This window comes from Odocoileus virginianus, chromosome 1 (assembly GCF_023699985.2).
Source record: "Odocoileus virginianus isolate 20LAN1187 ecotype Illinois chromosome 1, Ovbor_1.2, whole genome shotgun sequence".
Lineage (NCBI taxonomy): Eukaryota > Metazoa > Chordata > Mammalia > Artiodactyla > Cervidae > Odocoileus > Odocoileus virginianus.
Genome location: NC_069674.1, coordinates 5,756,962 through 5,775,648, shown reverse-complemented (window position 1 = coordinate 5,775,648; position 18,687 = coordinate 5,756,962). Strand labels below are relative to the sequence as shown.

The 18,687-nt window shown below is 49.5% G+C and overlaps 1 protein-coding gene across 5 annotated transcripts in view; it reads left to right on the top strand.

Moving 5' to 3' along the window:
- Positions 1–15,380, top strand: part of NUB1 (negative regulator of ubiquitin like proteins 1) — a 30,889-nt gene extending 15,509 nt beyond the window's left edge. For 4 of the 5 annotated variants that reach the window (XM_070453040.1, XM_070453095.1, XM_070453067.1 and 1 more), the window contains exons 6-15: positions 427–609; positions 800–891; positions 2,127–2,233; positions 5,913–6,099; positions 6,933–7,040; positions 7,694–7,846; positions 10,860–11,006; positions 12,664–12,759; positions 13,401–13,578; positions 13,791–15,380. In XM_070453040.1, coding sequence (XP_070309141.1) covers positions 427–609; positions 800–891; positions 2,127–2,233; positions 5,913–6,099; positions 6,933–7,040; positions 7,694–7,846; positions 10,860–11,006; positions 12,664–12,759; positions 13,401–13,578; positions 13,791–13,966 — 1,427 coding nt within the window. In that variant the 3' untranslated portion in view covers positions 13,967–15,380. The remainder of the gene's footprint in view (positions 1–426; positions 610–799; positions 892–2,126; positions 2,234–5,912; positions 6,100–6,932; positions 7,041–7,693; positions 7,847–10,859; positions 11,007–12,663; positions 12,760–13,400; positions 13,579–13,790) is intronic. The other variant, XM_070453052.1, reaches the window with a different exon arrangement.
- The last annotated feature ends 3,307 nt before the right edge of the window (positions 15,381–18,687 follow it).

Sequence of the window (18,687 nt, the reverse complement as noted above, 5' to 3'; positions counted from 1 at the left end):
CAGCCCCCTCTCCCAGTGCGCTTCTGCACTCGGCTCCTGGCCCATGGCTGAGCACTGGATTATGTCTCTAGCTGGAGGTAGGAGAATTCACTGCAGGACTTCCTCATTTTCCTCTTATGTTGCCTAGCAGAGTGCTCTCTCTAGAGTAGATTCTCAGAAAGTGATTGCTTTAGTTTGATTTTAGGATGGGAATAAAAAATATTGAAAAGGATTAATATAGTCAGCTCATTTTCACTGACTGATTTTAACCCATGCTTAACAGTTAACGCAGTAAAACAACCAGATTTAAACACATTCTCAGCAATCGTGGCATGGTGGTTTGCAAGTGCTAACGCAGGCTGAAGAATTCCATGTGACAGAGGAAATGGCCTGTTAGGCAGTGCATTTAGTGACTCACGTTATGACGTGCGTCTCTGACTGTGACAGGGGAGACCCTTACGGAGCAGGGAGTGGCCCACAATGTGAAAGCTATGGTTCTGGAATTAAGGCAGTCTGAAGAGGACGCGAGGAGGCACTTCCAGGTGGAGGAAGGAAAGCAGAACGAGGCCAGACTAGAGGAGAGGAGGATTCAGAGGACCAGGAGAGGACTGGAGATCCTCGCGGAGAGAGGTGCGCACAGCTTCAGGCTTGTCCACTCAAGGCCTCGAGGGGGCTGCGAGAATGGGCTGGGCTCAGGGGTGGAGGGCTGGGGGTACCACATTTCTCCTTGGCCTTTCTTTCCCAACAGTCTCACATTTTTTATGTCCCCATCACTGCTTTTTAACCTTGAACTAATGGAGTTCCTCTTGGGTTTCTGTAGCTGAGATGGTGGTGGATCCGGAAGCCACACCATACTTAGACATAGCTAACCAGACGGGCAGATCGATCAGAATCCCTCCATCGGAGAGAAAGGTAAGTTCTGTAAGAAACATGTGGCTTGCTCTCTGATTTGCTGTCAGAACAGAAGTGGATTCTACTTATTTTGTCTTGGAATGTTACATAAAGGACTAGAAACAGCTTTCTGTTTCCAGTTGATAAATGGAGAGTGTAACCTACGTACAATGAGCATCTCATCCGGCTGGCCCATCCGGTGAGTTCAGTGCAGAGTGGCAGGATCTCCCTGTCCTGGAGCAGTGGCTTCCTGTGGCAGTGCTTGTTGTGGTGTTGTTTGGTGTAGTTTATTTTCCTCGAAGGTCACCTTCCCTAGGGGATGGATCAGAATGGGGGACAGGGGCTGCATAGTTGGGAAAAGCGTGACAGATGGTTCTTCCGCCTCTTCCCTCTGGCCCCGCGGCCCCACGGCCCCACTCTCTAATTGGAGTAAGGGTCGCGGCCTTACCTTTGAGGTATCCAAGGGGGTCTTTCTAGCCGCATCTGCAGCTTGCCCCGTGAGACTCAGTCTCTGAGCTGGAATCCAGTAGTTTCTTACATGAAAAGCTTTAGTGACTGGGGGTCAAGTTGATTTTAATTTTTCAGTCTTTAAAGGACATTTTTGACTAGGTTTCACTATATGGATTACATTGTTTAAAGTTAAATTTTAATAAGAGAACTTGGTAACTCCTGTTCAGTTGATTTTTTTATGGTAATTATTTTCCCACTGCAAGTATTATATTATCATAATAAATGATAATGTTTAGATCTTTGTGGGAAACCTTTACATATTTATATAAAAATTCAAATCTAAAAACATTAATAAATTTTAAGGAAATTTGGATTGTCTTACAAAAATTGTTTCAGAAATGCTACAGTTGACAGATTCTTCAGAGAAAAACCCAATTAAGAACAGAAAGTGAAATGAATGAATGAATGTTCTTTTCTAAAAAGGATACAGTCATTACTGGCTGTTTTTTTAATTTGTTTAGTCTTATGGATACTAGAAATCAACCCAGATCAGCAGATACGGAAATAAACTGGTGGAAACAAAGGGACAGCCCCATTAAATGGAGTTCTTGCTTCAGTGTTTAAATGAGATGAAGCTTTAATTCTGTCTTCCTTAATTTTGGCTTTTAGATTCAGTTGTGATCTTGGGGTTTTTTGTTTGTTTGCTTTCACATTCTTTGATTTCTTTAGACTTCATATGCTTTTAATATAATTTGTTTTATTATAGTTTAAAGTGATGGTTTTTTTAAATCCTTATTTTTCCCTAGGCCCTTATGTTAGCTATGGGATATCATGAGAAGGGCAGAGCTTTCCTGAAAAGAAAAGAATATGGAATAGCCTTGCCATGTCTGTTGGACGCTGACAAATATTTCTGGTAGGCACTTTTGTCCTTGGTGGATGCCAGTTTGAAGGAGGGTGGCAGTTACACATAGCACCTTCCCCACCCCTGTGCACTTCAGACTTCAGGTTTTCCCCCAAGATGGTTAATGTAAAAGAATAGTTATGATGTAGACTGACTGGTGAACTGTTCCTCCCCATTGTATTTCTAATTGATCGCTAAAGAATTTTACAAACTTATGTGCTAATTTTTTTTACAACAAGCAGTAGGATTTCATGTCTGTTTCTTACGATGTGTTGCCCGCCTGAACTACGACTGACTCTGCAGTCCCCATCAGCTTTTCGCCTGATGGTTTTGGTATATATGTTGGTGATCATTCTCCAAATCCATTGTTTCATGGGGCCTCAGAATGGTGATAGCTCATTATTCCTTCTGAGTTTATTGCTGGAATTCATTTGAGAAATACTTTTCCTCAATCGCTTGGTTCTCCTGAGGTAGTTTGTACAGAAAGACAGAACAAAATGCTTGGTTTTTTCTCCTTATTTCCTTAAAGATGACATCACTGGTGAGGCTTGCCCGCCTTTTTGTTTTTTGAAGTGTCAGCCTGAGCTCATGGACTGTGATGTTTGGTGTGTTTCACACCTCAGTGCTTATGTTGGCCGTCTGCAGTGGGCAGGTGTCCTGCAGCCCTTTGCCCTGATGCTGGCGGTCTTTGTAGGCTGCTCTCTGCTGCCCGAAGCTGGTCCAGACTCACCCTGGCTGACTCCTGCCCCAGTCCTTTCTCAAAGGCTGTGGTGCCTCTTAATGGGAAATAATACTGAGATGCTGTGATCCAGGCAGGTGAAACATTTGAGAGAGAGACTTGATGTTTGCAGCGGTCAAAAGGTAATGGCTTTAGTGTTATTTTCTTTTCCATTTTGAGAAATTCCCAATATATACAGTATACTTCAAGAAGATAAATATTAGTACATTTAGGTTGCCAACTGTGCAGCCAGCACCTTGCATTTTAAGTGAACCAGCTTAAACGTAGGCAGAAAGGGGGTTTTATTTTCTAAAGTATTTGGGAGGCAGGGAATAACCAGAACAAGGGCTTGGTGCCTCTGCCGTTTTCTTCCCCTGCCTCTTTGTCTCTGCTTTTATCTGAGCGTCAGTGTTATTCTCTTCTGCTACAGGTGGTGCAGGCTGTAAGTTAGGTCATTAAATTCAGATACAGTTTTTTATTCCCTTCCACAATTGTTTCTTTCTGTTACAGAAAATCTGAAACGTATACAAAAATAGCAATTAATGTAATGAATTCCCATAGACTTTTCATTCATGTTCAGCAGTTATCAAGACACGGTCGATCTTGATGTGTCTATATGAACCTTTCTGTTTTGTTTTTTTTTTACCCTGGAAAAACCCTTGAAATCATTTTCAGGTCTCAGGGAACCCTTGAAAAACAATAACAACTCTCTCTTCAGTTCACAGTACATTCACATATTCAGTGAGTAGTAGATACAATAATCCAATAATAACAATCAGTGCCTTTTAAAGTAGAAAATGTTATTTTCTGGGGAATCTGTTTATTCAGGCCAGCTTACTAGCATAATTTCTGTGCGAGTTCCCCCTCTTCGTCAAGGGGACCCACTGTAACGCAGGGCAGCATGGAGATGGAAGAGACGTCCCCTGTTTCCTTTCCCCCGGGATGTCTTCCTGCCTTCTCCGAGTAGCTCGAGTTCTCTCCCAGCTTTCTGTCGCACATCTCGGGGTGTGGTGCATAGCCGGACCGAGAGCAGCTTCTCTCCCCTGTTTTAAACTAGAACGGGGAGTTCTGCTCTTGGCCAGGATGGAGTGACAGGGACTGGTTTACTCTCCCCCGCCTCAACTGAAACACGGGGCATACTGTATACAAACAGTGGTTGGCTGGCGATGTAGGACAGTGGCCCCTGAAGTGGGGAAGCAAATGCAGGGGCGTCTGTGGATTGTTTCAGCTCACTGCCTGGAGTTCCCAGACCTCAGTGTGGGGAGGAGAAGTCCAGGCAGGGCCTCCGGTCTCCCCCTTGTGCACCAGCTGGAGCTCAGGGAGGAAGGAGCCGCCTGGGGGAGGACATGGGTGAGTGCAGAGGGCACCCCGGGGTCTTCTGCTGGGCGATGTCAGTCAGTCTCACCTGGAGTGAAAGGTTAGGCCACTCAGGGCCCATGAACTTCTTCCTCTCCCCTCAATGTCAAGTTCTCAGGCAAGCAGAGACTCAGAGAAGGTGCCCTCACCTGGTCAAATAGCTATGTGTGTAGGCTTGTGTGTAAAAGATGGTGTGTATGTTACAGAACATTCACAAGGATGAAATGATCCAGCAAAGCAACCACAGGCAAACAGGAAAACCCTGCCCTGAGCGGTTATTGTTATGCCCCGGTGGATTATCCAGTGCACTCAGTGTGTCCAGTGCACGCATTCCACTGAGGAGACTTCTGCTTTTTTTAAAACATAAATGACAGAGTGCTTTTGTTTTTTCATTTTTCCCAAGCAGATTTTGATGGGCAAGATGTGAAGCAGTCTCATTTTTAGTAGATCAACAAAAACAGATGAGATCTCTACAGTTTGTGAATGTAGTGAATGTAGTGCATGGTTCCATATGTTTTACTTTCTTGCCGAAGGGGGTTCAAACTTGAGATCTAGATTTGCATTATGAATTTCTAACATAATCACAGTCTGAAGTCAAAATAAATAACCTCACAGTCCATCTTCGTCAGCCCTCCATCACCTTGTCTGTCTGCTCCCTTTGTATCTGGGTTCAGCTCTGGGCCCCAAGATCAGCGAGGCATTCAGAGCCTGGCATTTTTCAGGATTGCTTTCCTCCCACCTTAATGTGACCGGACAGGAATGCTTTTGTCAGTCTTCATCGGTTGAGGCATTCATAGTAAGGGGGGATTTTTTTTTTTTTTTGGTGTGCTTTTTAAAGCCTTGATTCTTACTCTGGCTGTATATTAGAATCACTTACGGGGATTTAGGCTTCCCCGGTGGCTCAGTGGTAAAGAACCCACTTGCCAACGCAGGAGACAGGAGGTGCAAGTTCAGTTTCTGGCTCGGGAAGATCCCCTGGAGAAAGGGAATAGCTACCCACCCTAGTATTCTTGTCTGGGAAATCCCATGGACAGAGGAGCCTGGTGGGCTACAGTCCATAGGATCGCAAAGAGTCAGACATGACTGAGCAACTAAACAATACAACAGGAGGAGGATTTTAGAAATACAACAACCAGGCCCCACCTCCAGAGGTTCTGTTATAATTGATCTAGTGGGGTCCCAGCATCAATTTTTTGTTGTTGTTGTTTTTAAGATAAAAACAAATGGAAAAGGAAACAAAAACTCCTCATATCCTGGTAATTCTGACTTGCAGTCAGAGTTGGAAACCACTGCTTTGAAGCATGGGCTCCCCATGTTTGCTGAGGGGTTCTGACCCAGTGGCCCTTATTTCCACTTCCTGCCAGGCCTCTTTCCCCACATAGTGAGGGGGTGTGTGTCCGTATGTCTTTCTCTCCCCCTCCCAAGGCAGATGGTGTTGAGCTTCTGTTTCTGAACCCTCACTGCTTTGTTTGCTCATTGAAGAATTCAGATTATACATCGAGTTCCCTTCACAAACATTGGGATCTCTGTCTTAGTCTTTGGAAATACACCAACAACTGGGGGAAAAAATTCCAGTAATTGACAGAAAAGGGTTTTGAAAGCCTGTCTCTCTGGCAGCGAGTGCTGCAGAGAGCTGCTGGACACGGTGGACAACTACGCGGTGCTCCAGCTGGACATAGTGTGGTGCTACTTCCGCTTGGGACAGCTGGAGTGCCTGGACGACGCGGAGAAGAAACTAAAGTTGGCCCAGGAATGCTTCAAAAAGTGTTACGGAGAAAATCACCAGAGACTGGTCCACATAAAAGTACGTTGCTGTACTTCGTTTTAGGTATTACTAAGCCCTTTTCTAGAATTTGATTTTACTCCTGTTAAAGTATTTAGACTGCTGCCAAAGGTGATTAAGTGATAGTAGTATGCAGCGAGCTCTTTTATTTTATTTTTGTATCATTTGGCCATGCCATGGGGCATATGGGATCTTAATTCCCCAACCAGGGACCCATCCCATGCCCCTTGCATTGGCAGCACGGAGTCCTAGACCACTAGAACTCGAGGGAAGTCCCCTTAAGCTATATTTTAAGGGGATTGATAAGCATTTTAAAAGTTAGCCTGTGACTTTGGTCTGTGCAGCATTTAGCCCAGAAGTGACAGAGTTTTCTAGTCACAGGACCCCATGGATCACCCTGACCGAGAGAACTGGTGGCTGTATTAAGTAGAGTCTTATGAAAGATTTAAATGCAGAAAACAGACACTTTGAACAGGATCAGCTCACATGAGTGAGTTGCGGCTCCAGAGCTGGGCTTTACAGAAGGACTTTTCTCAGGTGATTTCCACGGGTTATCAGAATTCTACTTGGGAGTCACAGGGCAACACAAGATATCCCTGCTTTGGGATTCTGCATACTTCATCCTGCCCAGCGGGTCCCCTGGCCTGTGTGCCTGGATATAGGGCTTCTGTTTGGGACAGCGTTAGTGCCCTTGTCCCCTGTGAGCTGTACTTTTGCCGTCATCAACAGGGAAGGTAGAAACAGTTCAGTAACGCCATTTTGCCCCTGTAGAGATGAAGGGAATTATAAATGTATTATAAACCTGTACTGAAAAATTAGATAGTTTTATCCTTTTTTTCTCCCAATAATTTTAGGGAAATTGTGGGAAAGAGAAAGTCCTGTTTTTAAGACTTTACTTGCTTCAAGGCATCCGAAATTACCATAGTGGAAATGGTGAGGAGGCTTATGAATATCTCAACAAGGTAAGAAAAGAGGGCTCCAAATTCGGAACTGCCTTCATCTGCTTTGTGTTTTAGTGGTGTGTGACTCGTGAGGGATGTGCGTCTCCCTCCGCCTCCCTCTCCTTCACGTACGCCGTGAACATATTCGTGTCTGTGAGAGTGCAGGCAGGATGCTGTAATAAGGAAACCTTACCGAGGCAGTGTCTGTTACTGGCTCCAAGTTCCCAGTCCTCAGCTGGCTGTGGAGGGGAGCCGGGGAGCTGCTGGTGTGGCGACCAAGGCGGCTCCTGTCAGAGCCTCTTCAGGCCAGCAGGGGGCGCAGGAGAGTCCAGGCCGAGCTTCCAGCGAGGCAGCCTGGTCATTTCTGCTACAAGGCCATTGGCTGCACCCAGCTCCACTTTAGGGGACTTTATTACCAAAAAAAAGAGGAGGGAATGGATCCCAGCCCCTCCCACATTCCTTGGCCTGTTTTCTCATGTTACCCTGTGTATAAGTCCCGTGAGCAGAAAGGGTGTTGTCTGTACTCACACTGGTTGACAGTAGGTCCAGTTTAGAGTTTTTATCTAAACCGTAATTCACATTGGGTACAACCCAGTTTCCTTTAAGTGTTAGCTTTGTGTTCAGCTTTAATGTTGCTAATGGTTACACGATCCTTATGTTTTCTCTGTCCGTAGGCATGTCAGCTCTTCAAAGAGCTATATATTGATCCATCAAAAGTTCACAATCTGATGCAGTTGGGATTTAGTGCCCAGGAAGCTCGGCTTGGCCTGAGGGCGTGTGATGGGAACGTGGACCATGCGGCCGTCCACATTACCAACCGCAGAGAGGTACGGTGACACAGTCTTGGCAGCACTTGGTGAGGCCTGAGCCTTTGAGTAGGTGTGACCCAGAGTGCCTGAGCTCTCGGGTGTGAAAGGACAGACACAGACAGTTCCAGAGCAGGCTTAGTGACAAGGAGATCTTTAGCTGTTCAGACTGGGAAGTCAGGGGAAAAATGGGTCTTTTTTCTTGCATCAGTTTTCAGACAGTACAGTGTCCTTCGTTTTACTCTTGCTGTGGTGGCAGATAGCTCATGATATGGTCTTAATGACGACAGTCAAGCAGTCTGCTCTCTCTCTTTTTTGCATAGTGTATTTCTGGAAACCACTTTAAAGGGGGCTGTGTTTTCCACGGTTTACAGTTCAGGATGTCATTCTTGCCTAGAACAATGAGTCAAATCATGTGAGCAATTTACAATATGTTATGAAAGCAAAGATTCAAAATTATAATCATTTAAAACAATTAGAAATAAGTACAGTTTAAAAAAAGAGACTTTAGGGTTTGGGGAGTTGGAAGGAGTTTTACTATGTCTAATATGCTGGTTTTACAAATGAGGAAAATGCCAGGCTCAGGGCTGGACTTTTCTGGGGTCATGGATCACGTCAGTGGCAAAACCTGAACTGTGGCTTTGGATTTCTCCTGTACTTTCTAATTCCCACATGAGAACAGCGTTCTGAGTTCTTACAGGAGGTTCTGAAAAGCCAAGAGATAAAAAGTGGTAAAAGTTAACCACTTCACTTCCTAACTTTTTATAAGTAGCAAAAACAAGTTGTTTTTTTAAATAGTGGTGTCCTGTCGGATGTGCATTTAATGAATTAAACTATGAGCCCTTGGAGAAAATAAAAACAACAGTGTATATATGTAACAGTTTACCTTGCATACTCTTCCACCCATTGAATATGTAGTTAGGATGCTTTTGGTTGAAGGCAACAAATTCAGACTGGCTTAAACCCCAGTGAAGAGGGTGTGGGAGAAGCGTACTGGCCTGCTTAAATGTGAAGAGCCAGAGGCGGGCTGGGTTTCTGGCCAGTTTTAGGGGCGCTTCGCCCTGTCCTGTCTCCACCTCCTCCGTGTTAGCAGGGTCATTCTGTCACAGCAGGGCGGCTCCCGGGGCCCTCAGAGACCTCCTGAGCTGCTCACCAATCGGCCACCCTGGAGCCAGTTGCCACGGCCAGGGGCATGCCAAGACCTGTTTGTGCATGTCTCCGTCACTTAGGCTGGTCAGGGCCTCTGCGGGGAGCTGGTCAGCCTCCCACACCCTTGGGCGCGCTAGGGTAGCTGGTGGGAAGAGGTGCCCCGAGGCCCACAGAATGTGAGCTCTGGTGAATCTGCCGTCCTCTCGGCTCCTGAAGCTCTGGGTTTGAGCATCTCACTGAGTTGAGGGTAATATGTGATGCCTAGAAGTTTGACTTTCTTGGGCTCCTTGGCCCTGAGTTCAGGCCAGCTTCTCATCTGGCAAAAGCAGCAGACTAATGAAACCAAGGTCACAGCGCTGATGTGTGAAGAGCCTGTGAGAGCCGGCGTGACAGCCTTCCCACGAGATGTGCACTCGTTTGCCTGCACGTAACCGTGACATTAGAATCCAGGTCTCTGTCGTAACGTTTGACTTTACTGTGTCTCCAGAATATTGCAGTGCAATCAATACTCATCATTTCCTTGGTTTATTTTCCTAATCCTAGTGTAAAGAGGAATATCGTGTATCTGTGTGGCTAAGAGAGAACTGACTTAGACATTTGTAACTAAGGGAAAAGGATTTCCTTTGAAAGGCCCCAGCTTTGTGTCAGGTCTGAGAGAGATGATGCCTGAGGCCCATGTTTGCTGGCTGGCTATCTGCGTCTTCCTCTGCTTGAAGGTTCCTCATGCTTCTTAGCCTTTGAAATATAAATGGAAGAAGCTGGAATTGAAAGCAGAGGATGAAACAGGGTAAAGGCATTTAACACGGTGTGTATGTGTGCATGCAAGCTGAAATGTGAGCAATAAGAATACTTCTCCTCGCCCGGGTGGGTTTTGTGGGGAAGCAGGAGAGGTCCGCTTGGAGGCGGAGCTGCAGTCTGGGAGCCCGGGCTGCCTCTTTGGGTTCGAGGGGGTGCCACTGCGGGTTCTGAGTGGTGGGAGAGCTGACAGGCCTGTGCAGAAGGCCGTGGAGTGGGGGCGATAGCCTGGAGGAGGCGTTAGAGGACGTGGTGGGGTGCGGACAGCGTCCAGGTGCAGTGGGGGCGCGGCTCTGCAGAGCTGCAGTGCTATCCTTGGCCCCGTTGTTCACAGGCAGGTTCTCTGGTGGTGTAACCAGGAGAAAACAGGCAGGGGTGGTCTTCATCTCTGGAAACGTTTGGGGCAGTCACTCTATCCTCCTGGTCCTGCTGCCAGCTGGGAATGCTTGGTCTGGGGTGCGGATTCCCTTCTCTTCCTGAGCAGTGAAGCTGTGATCCTGCTCTGAGATGTAGACGGGACCCTTATGCTTGGACTGAGCCGTGGAGGTAGGAACAGATACGTCAGAGGAGAAAAAAAGGCTGTTTTCTCTGCTGTCCTCCCCACGTTGGGCCAAGGACCGACCACATCTAGAATGTACAAGAGGCCGTCTCCCAGCTCTGCGGTCAGTGATGACCTTGACCGGGTCACCCAACTGTCTTGAGAAATTTCTGTCTTCTTATTGGCAAAATGATGAGGCTAGATTCAGTTAGTGGTTTTTGAACTCATATTATTTTTTTCAAGCAGCAGAAATCCTTTCAAAATGATACTTGTGGGAATTCCCTGGCAGTCCACTGGTTAGAACTCTGCACTTTCACTGCCAGTACTGGGTTCAGTCCCTGGTCGAGGAACTAAGATCCCACAAGCCCCACAGTTTGGCCAAAAAAATAAATACGTGCAAAAAAAATTTTTTTAATACATGTATAAAAATAAAATGACACTTGTTTTTAAAACAAACTCAGAACCCTCCTGATTAGGACTGAGGTGGGAAGAGGAGAATCCACTGATCTACAAAATCACAATCCCTAACGTGACTTTGCTGTTTTCCAAAAGGAACTGGACCAAATAAAGAAGGAGGAAAGAGAGAAGAAAAGACGCCGCCTGGAGAACATTAACCATTTGAAAGGAATGGGCTACTCCACGCGAGCAGCCAAGCAGGCACTCCATCAGGCCGGCGGGAACCTGGAGGAGGCCCAGAAGGTAACCCTCCCTGGCCTCTGGCCTCTCAGAGCAGCCTGGCTCCTGGCCCAGGTGCTGTCTCCTCCACTTGCTTATCTGAGTGGCTCCCTGGTCCTTCATGACACCTGGAGCCCCGCCGCTGTGGCCTGGCTCCTCATCCCTGGTCTGGATCCGAGGGTCAGAGCTCTTGCTCGTGCACCCAGTGGCGGAGCCAGAATGGTGCCCCCACCCAGCTGGGGGCGCGTCCCTGATGCGGCAGGGCTCCCAGGGCGGGAACTCGGGTGAGGTTTCTGGTTGCAACAGAAGGAGCTTCACAGTGACATGGAAGAAGAGAGAGGTGGTTGAAGTTTCAGTGTAGTTTTTTTGAATTAAAATGTTTTATTTTGAGTATCTGATTTTATTATGTAGTCAGTAGTACGTGTAGGCAATGGGGCCTTTTACAGAACTCCTCAGCAGTGACTCAGAAGCTTGGGGCCCAGATGAGTGGTTTAACTCTGCCTGGGTCCATATCCTTCCTGATTTGTGTTCACGGAGCAGACGGGTACTTAGTGAGGGCAGGCACTGTGCTGATTCTCAAAGGTGAAGTGGGGTGAAGCCCCGCCTGCCCTTGGGGAGCCCACAGACGGATGGAGAGCACAGCGGGGTCAGAGCAACCGTGTGGGACCCCCGGCATCTTAGGGGAGCAGGGCGGCAGGCTGGGGGGTGGGGATCATGGGAGGGGGCCCGGCAGGTGGAGGAGAAGTGGGGGCAGCTTGAAGGGCTGAAGCACTTTCATTTCTCTGACTTCTCAGAGAAATAAAAAATATTTTGAATACGTGGAGTGACTGATGGGGCTCAAAACCAGTTTTTAATTATCGTGTCAGTTCAGTCCAGTGGCTCAGTCGTGTCCAACTCTTTGTGACCCCATGGACTGTAGCACGCCAGGCCTCCCTGTCCATCACCAATTCCCGGAGCTTGCTCAAACTTATGTCCATCGATCTGGTGATGCCATCCAACCATCTCATCCTCTGTCATCCCCTTCTCATCCTGCCTTCAGTTTTTCCAGCATCAGGGTCTTTTCCTTTAATTACACATATAGGACATAAATACACTTGTTCAATGTAAAACTATTTAGGTTAAAAGGCAAATTCCCCAAAAGAGCTTTATGAGGTTGAGAGTAAGTATCATGTGACAGAAATCCAGGTCTGAAGACCTTTGCTCTTCTCCATGACATTTTAAACCTAGAGCATGTCATCTTCCAGAGAGAAATGACATTAGCAGGCTACCGTAGACTGCTTGGATAGCTTTCCGTTTGTAGCTTTTTACGACCTTGTCATCCCTAAGGCTAAGCTCTAACAAAACATCTGTTTCTGTTTGGGATCCTCCTGCCCACTCTCTCAAACCCTTTCCTGCTTCCTCAGATGAGACCTTTTTGCCTGAATAATCTTATCCATCCTTCAGACCTCGACTCAGACGGGCCCGTTGGCAGGAGCCTTCTCTGAAGAGCAGCCTCCTCCCCAGCCCCAACCTGGTCGCGGGTCCCTTTTCTCTGCACCCTTGGCCCCGTTTGCCACATTTTCCTGCACCTGTCTGCGCGTCCTAAGCTGTGTCTGCTCAGCACATGACAGGCGCGCAGTCTGTGCCCAAGGGACTGAGCAGATGTTAGTGATGAGCAAAGGGTATTCCTGTGTGTTTTTAGATTCTTCTCCGTAATCCTCAGATGTGGTGGTTAAATGATTCAGCTCCGGAAAGCAACAGCCGTCAACACAGTCCTTCTCGGGAAAACATTGACCAAGTAAGTGAAAGTGCAGTGCGCCCCCTCCGCAGGGACAGACTCGCGTGGGACTGGCTGGGGCGTCGAGGTTGGTGGCCCGGTAGGGCCGAGTCCTTGGCTCCCGGGCTCCAGGTGTGACCAGGCCCACCCCAGGGGAGCAGAGCACGGCCTTCCCTTCAGAGCGGGACACCCAGGAAGCAATGCGAAGGTGTCCTTCGGGCTTTCTCCTCTTCTGTACACACGCTTCTTTGTGCGTTGACACGTCTGACCGCCCATCTCCCTGCCTGTGACCTGCAAGGGTGTCACTGTGGTGATGCTGTCCGGTTTAGCCCCCCGTCCCATTAGCCTGCCGGCAACACTTAACCAATGAGCCTGGTCACTAGGTGGACGGACGGCACGTCCTCTTGACTCGAGCTGGCTGCCTTTCCGAGGTGACTGCCCCGACATGGTTGGTGCAGGTCCCCCTCCTTCCTTCCCAAGCTGCCCTATGCACACGTTAGTGCAGGAAGCCAGTGGTCCAGGCGTGCAGTGGGTTTTAAACTTAGCCCCTCCCCACCGCCGCCATCAGGATCAGACTCCCCTGGCCCCGCGTGGGGGCGCTGTGGGGGGCGCGTCCGCTCTGTGGGCGGGCCCTCTGCAGAGCCGCCTCCCTGTCCCCCTAGCTGGTGTACATGGGCTTTGATGCGGTCGCGGCCAAGGCAGCCCTGAGGGTGTTCAGGGGTAACGTCCAGCTGGCAGCGCAGACCCTGGTCCACAACGGAGGAAGACTTCCTCCCGACCTGCAGCTCTCGGCAGAAGACTCTTCGTCCACGCCGTCCACATCCCCGTCCGACTCTGCAGGTGGGCCCGGGGTCTCAGAACACCGAGTGGGAGCCAGCGGGTGGAGGAGGTGCCTCGTCAGGGCCTGAGCAGGGCGTCCCCGGACGTCCGCCCCGTGGGCCGCTTGGCACTGTGGCCAGTGAAGGTGCAACTGAGGGTCAGCTGTCTCTCCCTGGACGCTCCTTTCTTTTCTTCTCCCTGAGTCCTCGTTGCCCACATTTTTTTTACTGCAGGCACCTCCAGTGCCTCAACAGATGAAGACATGGAGACAGAGGCTGTCAATGAGATCCTGGAAGACATCCCAGAACATGAAGAAGACTACCTTGACTCAACTCTGGAAGACGAAGAGATTATTATTGCAGAGTACTTATCCTATGTAGAGAACATAAAAGCAGCAAAGAAAAACTAAGCGATGAACAGAAATAACTTTTAAGTTTCTGCTTATAAATATTCTATCGTTTTGAAGGTGTAATGCAGGTCTTCTTCCTCTTCCTTTTTACTGATTTTGTTGCAGAGCGCTGCTTCCTCGGGTGTGGGAGGGGCAGGCAGGGGACAGGGATGTAGAGAGTGGGAGACTGCGGGGGGTGGGACAGGTCATCCCAGGTTCCCCAGGGGTGGCCTCGGGACCTGAGCCGCCTCTGACCTTGCTGTCGCCCGCTGCCTTCAGGTTCTGCTCGTGTGGCTCCGGGGAGGGCTGCAGGGGAAGCGGCTGGGGAGGGAAGGGTGGCCGTGTCTCCCGCTCTTCCTCTGCCCTGCGCGCCTGCCCTCGGGAACCCACTGCTCGGTTGGCCCCTCCTTCCCACGACGCAGCCCTGCCTCCTGCTTCACCCTCTGCTGCGTCCTGAACGTGTCCTTCGATCCTCGACTGTTCTAAGCGCTTTGGGGGCCTTTTAGAGACAAGGCGTCGGCTGTAGCAGCCGCACCAGCCTATGCAGAGGCCTTCAGCTTGAAACAGCAGTGTTGTTTGTGCTTAGCTTAGTTAAGGAGAAGTTCCCCAGTGGCTCAGACAGGAAAGAATCTGCCTGCGATGTGGGAGACCCAGGTTCAATCCCTGGATCGGGAAAATTCCCTGGAGAAGGTCATGGCAACCCACTCCAGTATTCTCGCCCGGAGAATCCCATGAACAGAGGAGCCTGGCAGGCTACATACAGTCTGGGGGGTCACAAAGAGGACACGACTGAGCGACTAACGCTTAGCAAAGTAGGCACTTGAAATTCCAGGTGGAAATTCAGAATGTGTATGTACTCAGAATTCTTTACAGATATAAAATCTTTTATTAAACAGGAAAGTCTTAAATGCCAGCCAAAGCAACTTACTTTTAATTAGCATTCTTAGACACAGTGCTGTCATAGTAAATCCATTGCTGGCTGAGATGCCTATCAGAGATTTAAGATATATTTTCTTCATGTCTTTGTGGGGGGGGGGTATAATACAGAAAATCTTTCTAAAGGTATATAGTTATTAGCCTCTTAACGGCTCAAGTAACCGTTCTCACTTGACCATGCCTTCCTCTGTCAACGTGTTATTAAATGAAGACCCTCTCCAGCACCAGGACACAGCTAGGAGAAGCCTGTGTTAAAAGAAACACGTGCCAGGTGTGTTCCCAAGACTCTTCCTGCCCTGTTGGAAGCTCCGTGACTGAGGGCAGATGGGTCACACGGTTGCTGTTGAGGGGCTGGCTGAAGTGCTTTCGCTTTTTCAGAAATCATCTTCATAAAGCTTGGACAGCAGGCCAGTGTAAGTGGGTGGAAATCTTTTCTTGTCATTCTTTCAAAAATGGATGATAACAGGTGAAAATAAAACATGGAAGATACATTCCAAAATTGTCAGCCTACCTTTGCAGTAAGTTACTCAAATTCCCAAACTGTTTGATGACAATATCCGGGTGGTCTAGAGCTTCATTTAGATTCAAGATGTCAGCTTCCATTGACTTCCCATGAGGATCATCAGTGACAGTTACTACAAGGTCAAGTGTACAGAGGCCCTGGGACGCAGGGATGGAGTGGAGGTGGTGGGGATGCTCCCTTGCCTGAGGGCCAAGGCCTTGAGTCTTGCATGAGGGTCCTGGCCTCATGTAAGACCGAGTGAGGCTTGGATTTGGGGCCTGGGCTGTAGCATTTGGCTCACAGGCCCCTGCCCTGGGCATGGCCGTGTAGCTTCTCATTTCCCCGGTTGCTGTTTAATGATCATGGGAAAGGCTAACAGAGCCAAGCCACACTGGCAGGGCTCGTGCTCCACTTGCCTGTGAAGAGACACAGAGACGCCCGTTCTCGAGCTCAGGACAGCACGGCTGTGCACTGTCTGACAGCAGGGCCGCCCATCTGCACACGTTAGGCCTGGTGTGCCAGCTGGTCGCGTGACACCTGACAGGCGGTGACTGAGCATCGCTCCCTGCTCTGGGATGCAAGAGAGAGCAAAGGACATTTGTGATGAAAAAGCTGTTAAACAGGAGGAAGGGTGCTGAGCCTGAAGTCACAGAGGAGACACGCTCTGGGGAGGGGCGGTGGGTGGCTCTCCTTGGAGAGTCAGGGAAAGGACACTGCGGACCTGGGACAAATGAGATTCCAGTGGGGGTGGAACAGGCTGTGTGCCATGTTCATGAAATCACAGGGGCTGTCCTAGGCCCACAGGAGGGCGTGAGACAGGTTGGAAAGATTGCTGAGTCCAGTTACAGAGTACCCTGAAAGGCAGGCAGGGGTCTAGACGTGAGTGGTGCCTAGTGGGGCTGTGGAGGCCTCTAAGCAGGAGTGGGATGCACTGGCCTGTGAGGCCAGGGGGGTCAGCCGGAGGCTGTGGGACACTGTGGCCAGAGCGTGCTGCCTATGGTCAGATCCGATCCCATCACTTATATGAAGTTCTGCCTGCTCTCGGTTCTGGTGACACCACCATGTCCTGTTCCTGTTTTCCTGCCCATATATCCTGTAAGTACTTCCTGTCCTTCCCCTACCAAGTAAAGGGATTTATCAGAGACAAGAATATATTACCAAAGGCAAAGAAACAACCTGTGGTTATCTGGTCTTTATAGCTTCCTCAACATCTAGCAAAGCCCTCTCAGGTTGCTAAAATGAAAATCACTCAATAAAATTGATAAACCTTTAGCCAGATTCATCAAGAAGAAAGGGGAGAGGACCCAAATCAGTAAAATTAGAAATAAAAAGGGAAAAGTTACACAAGTACAAAGGATGGTAAGAGACTACGCCAAGCAACTGCACAGCAATAAAATGGACAACCCAGAAGAACTGCACAAATTCTCAGGTACAATTTCCCAAGACTGAACCAGGAAGAATCAAAATACGAGCAGACCAATTACAAGTACTAAAACTGTGATTTAAAAACACCCAACCAAGTGTTTTTGGCATCACCAACTGAATGGACGTGAGTTTGAGTAAGCTCCAGGAGTTGGTGATGGACAGGGAAGCCTGGTATGCTGCAGTCCATGGGGTCGCAAAGTCGGACATGACTGAGCAACTGAACTGACTGAACAAAGTCCACGATGAGATGGTTTCACAGGCGAGTTCTACCAAATATTTAGAGACGAGTTAACACCCGTCCTTCGGAAAACTATTCCAAACTCTTCTTGCAGAGGAAGGAATACCTCCAAACTCATTCTCTGAGGCCACCATCACCCTGATGCCCAAACTAAACAGAGCACACACACACAAAAATTACTGAAATACAATTTACCCAAATACATCATGCTGTATACATGCAAAATGGTTTTCCATTTCTTACTGTTTCTCTTGCAGAGGCAGGCTGGAGAAAAACAAATGCAGCAGCCCACTGTAGGATTTGCGCCCAGGGGCTGTTTCTCGGGGTAGAGTACAGGAAGATGCATGTGGTTTGATAAGACGCTGTGCGCGCGCTCGCTGTCCAAGCAGCATCAGCTGTGAGCACCAAGGAGTGAGCATCTGGTCACTCACGCTGCCTGTTAGCAACACAGTCCAAGGTGACTAAACATCAGCGCAGGTACTCAAGGGGGTTCTCTGTCCGCCCTCCCTGGAAGGAACTTCAGCTTCCCGGAAAGCACTTCAGGACTGGGTGAGCCTGTCCTAGGCGGCTGCAGCCTAGGGCCCTGGAGAACCACTGGGAAGTGAGCGCTCCCAGACCCGGCAGCACCTCTCCTGGGTGCCGCATCCCACCTGAAGAAGGCAGGGTGATGCTGCTTCTGCGGGTTCTTCTCACCAGCCAGCCTGTTCTCCTGGAGAGGCCCCTGGCTTCCCAGAGTTTGAGGGTGTGGCCCAGAGCACAGTCACAGAGGTACCACAGCGCTTTCTACCGCCCCTGGAGTCAGTACTGTTAACCTGTTCATGCGGCCAGAGGGTCAGGGTCCTTACCCACCAGGCATGGACCTGGGCACCCAGGGGTGCATCTGGCATCAAGACACCGGCACACCCACCTCTCTGCATCAAGGGCTGCCTCTGCCCTGGGAGGCTTGCCTTTAGCAAGATGCTCAGCTCTCAAGGGGATTCCCTGGTGGCTCAGAGGGTCAAGAGTCTGCCTGCAGTGTGGAAGACCTGAGTTCGATCCCAGGGGTAGGGAAGATCCCCTGGAGAAGAAAATGGCAACCCACTCCATTATTCTTGCTTGGAAAATCCCATGGGCTGAGGAGCCTGGCGGGCCACAGGCCATAAAGTAGCAAAGGGTCGGACAGGACTGAGCGACTTCACTTCTCAGCTCTGAAGAGCAGACACTGTCTTCTGCAGCGTTTCCTCTTCCAGCACGGGCAGCCAGCCAAGGCCGGGCCTGGAGGGCACTGTGGATGCAGAATGTGGGCCCCAGCGGAGGGGCTGGAAGAGGGCCCCTACGGGTGTGCGGGGGCCGCTGAGGGCGGCTCCTCTCAGGGTCTTTTAGAGCCTGAGCCCCACTTCTCCCTTCACCCCCTCTTGGCAGGTATTCCAGCGGCCTCCTCTGCACACCCCCAGGGCCCGCCTTGCCCACACCTGAGAGAAGGGGCCGCCTCTGTGCCGGCGGGAGAAACAGCGGGTCCCCCGCGACACCCAGGCAGGCCGAGGGGCTGACTCCTGGACCCTGGCCTCCCCCCTGCCACCCCCCACTCAGGACACTGCAGTGACACTGGAGGGGCAGAGGACGCCACCCCCGGGGGTGGGCCAGGCCCCAGCTTCGCGGGCA